General features: G+C 38.9%; 1 protein-coding gene across 3 annotated transcripts in view; it reads right to left on the reverse strand.

Annotated features, from left to right (window-relative positions):
- The window catches only part of LOC105302852 (elongation factor-like GTPase 1), a 19,775-nt gene that overhangs the window by 15,849 nt on the left and 948 nt on the right, over positions 1 to 2,978 (reverse strand). For 2 of the 3 annotated variants that reach the window (XM_011376096.2, XM_023520976.1), the window contains exon 1: positions 2,692 to 2,864. The exons of the other annotated variant lie outside the window; for it this stretch is intronic. In XM_011376096.2, the coding sequence (XP_011374398.1) occupies positions 2,692 to 2,834 (143 nt within the window). In that variant the 5' untranslated portion in view covers positions 2,835 to 2,864. Of the gene's footprint in view, positions 1 to 2,691; positions 2,865 to 2,978 lie in introns of those variants that run through there. 3 annotated transcript variants of the gene reach the window in all.

A 2,978-nucleotide genomic window follows, 5' to 3' on the forward strand; every position in this document is an offset into this window, starting at 1 on the left:
AGTTTCTACAGATTCTTCTGGATTATTAGTACGCAATGACATCATCCACAAATGATGTTTATAATTTTTCCTTTTCAATTTTCATAGCTTCCATTTTGTGTTCTTCATAATGCTGCCCAAGACCTACCTCAGAATGCTAAACAGAGCCTGTGACGGGGGCGCCCTTGCCTTGCTCCCGGTCACAAAAGGAAAGCTTTCAAAAATTTCACCAGTAAGTACACATTTGCTAAAGTTGTTCTGAATATAACTCATCGGTTTAATGAAATTCCGTTCTACTTCTAATTTGCTGAGTTTTGATCGTGCACAAATGTTGAATTTTATCAAATGCTTTTCCTCTGTTCACTGAGGTGATTTCTTTTTGCTATGAACCTGGTAATTTTACGTTGATTGGTATTTTTAATATTATTCGACTGAATTCCTTTGGTAGTTACAGGACTATCAGGTTTTCCATTTCTTCTTGGGTCAGATTTTTCTAGAAATCTTTTAATTTCCTTTACAATTTAGTGCTATAAAACTTCCTAATATTCTCTTACCTTTCTTGGCCCAGAACAAGCTACCTAGTACCTAACCCGATTCATTAAGATGCCTGAAACTGCTACATGACACCGGGGTACTTGCAAAGGCCTTTTGTCAATACCACCTGACCCAGCTTTCCTCAGGGTTCCAAGACAGCACCTAAAAGTCTGCTGCCTGGGCGCCCTGTGGAGCTCTCCCCTCTGCTCCCCGCACCTGGTCCACCGGACTCCTCTGCCGACAGCCCAGACAGGTAGAAGAGGGAGACCCCGCCCTTCCTGCGCTCCAGTTAGTCTCCGAGCTCCGACAAGAACACTAACTGAGCTCCAGCTACTCCTCCTTCACGCCAGCCCCAGTGCAGAGGAATCCTTTTTTAGTGGGAGGTGTCATTGCTTTCATAGATTGGAATTTTAGAAAAAGCAGTTAAATACTCCAGAACTTGTAAAATATCTTATTAAAGCAGTATATATGTTTTGAAAAACAAATGTGTTATTTTTATTATCTTCAATCAATCAAAATTATTTTTAGATATTTAGATATAGTTTCTAATAAAAAGTTTACATAGAATGTTTTCCATAACGAGTTATTTATTAACACATTTTAATGTCATGTTATGGGCATATTTCTAGAAAACTAATTTCTCTTATTATATAGTTTTTCTTCTCCTGAGATTAAAAAGTACCCATGATGAAAACCACGAGATAAAAATGAAAAAAGTCTAAACAAAGAAACAAATAAGTAATTCAATTAAAATCAGTTTCAGGCTTAAGGAGGGGAGGGAGTATTACTTGAAATGTCATTCTAAGTACCAAAATAAATTATTTTTCAAGCTAATGGCCCGAGAAATGTAGGGTTAATTAACATGGATTTTAATTGGCAGCAAAGAGTGTGAAGAGAAAAGAATTTAGTTCAAAGACCCCCCCCAAAATAATGTTTAAAGTTTTTTTTAAAAACCTGAGTTTTTATTTTAAAATCTTTATGCATTATGATTTATCCAATTAGCATTACTCTCTAACCAACATTAGAACCTTCAGAAATGCTAATACAATGGTAATGACAAGAAGGAGATGGAAGATCTGCCTTCTGATTTTGTACTAATTATAGCTATGAAAACGTTTCGAGGAGGAAAAGCCAGACCCCGCACTGACACTGAGGAACGGAAACGGCCAGTCCGGCAGGAGTGTGGACACCACCGCGACTGACGGTGCCAGCGCTGGGCGATGCTCGCCGGTCTGCCACGGCCACAGCGTCGCTGGCGCCCCCTGCTCCTCCCACCGACTTCACTGGGTTGTTTCAAGGGTTCAGTGAGACCGTGCTCAATGCAGTGGCCCACAGGAAATATTTCGTATATAAGTACATTAATTATTTATAATTCTTATTTTAGCTACGATTATTGGAGTCCCAGAAATTTTAAAAATAAAAAGAAAGAGGGCTGTTACAGGACAATTCATTAAAGGAGAGCTACTGATGGCCAGTAAACACACACAATAAGTCTCAGTATCATTAGTAAGCACAGAAAGTGTATATTAACGATGAAGTGCCACCTTTGGAGCCAGCAATAATACTTCCAGAAGTTTATCTTAACCAGTCAGAGCTGCGTATACCGTATCTGCAGACACCTGCATGTGTGTAGAACAGGCGAGGGATTTGTGAACCCAGATATAATGGCGGTTCTCTCCACATGCTAAATGAATGACGCTTCCTATTCTTCTGTAGTTTCTTAATGGCTACAATACACATACTTTTCTTTGGAATAAACAGGAAAAGTGATTTGGGACGCTGATGTTATGGCATGTACAAATCCCCGTGACAGAGGAATATCAAGAATTCCTGACAGTTCACACTGCAGAGACCACACAATGAGGAAAGAAGTCAGCCCTAACCACACCTAAGTTTACAAAAAATCATTGTGTTTTGCTGTCCTGATGTGCTGTGTGTGTACCTAAAGTAAAATACATATATGTGAAAATGTTTTAGGACTCAAGCTAAAAATGTAAAATTATTCAAGTACAGATAGAAGTGAATGCTATTTGTCAGTCATTAAAAATTAAATCTATGATCCAATAACTAGTAACAGCTCATGTTTCAGGGCATTCCATTTTTCTTCAAAAACAAACTAGAGTCTACATTCAAATGGTTTAGGAAACACAAAAACATCCATCTCTACCACCAGCTAACCTTTCTTTCAAGTCATCCAGGCACCGCTGAAGGTGGACCTCCCCTGCTGTGACTAAGACGTGCTCTCCCGTTTCCTGGATCAGAATCTGGACACAGGGGTCAGCTTGGTTCAACAGTTTCATTCCTTTGACCAGCTGAGGCATTTCACCTAGGTTCACAAAAGGAAATACTGATTAAATATAACGCAAGGACTAATACAATCTAAAGACAATTCCATGGCCGCCAAAGGGAAAAGAACATCAAATAAGCTTTTAAAATAACAGTTTTATTTTCCTTCCAAATAACGC

The sequence above is a fragment of the Pteropus vampyrus genome, unplaced genomic scaffold (genome assembly GCF_000151845.1).
Source record: "Pteropus vampyrus isolate Shadow unplaced genomic scaffold, Pvam_2.0 Scaffold286, whole genome shotgun sequence".
Classification (NCBI taxonomy): Eukaryota; Metazoa; Chordata; class Mammalia; order Chiroptera; family Pteropodidae; genus Pteropus; species Pteropus vampyrus.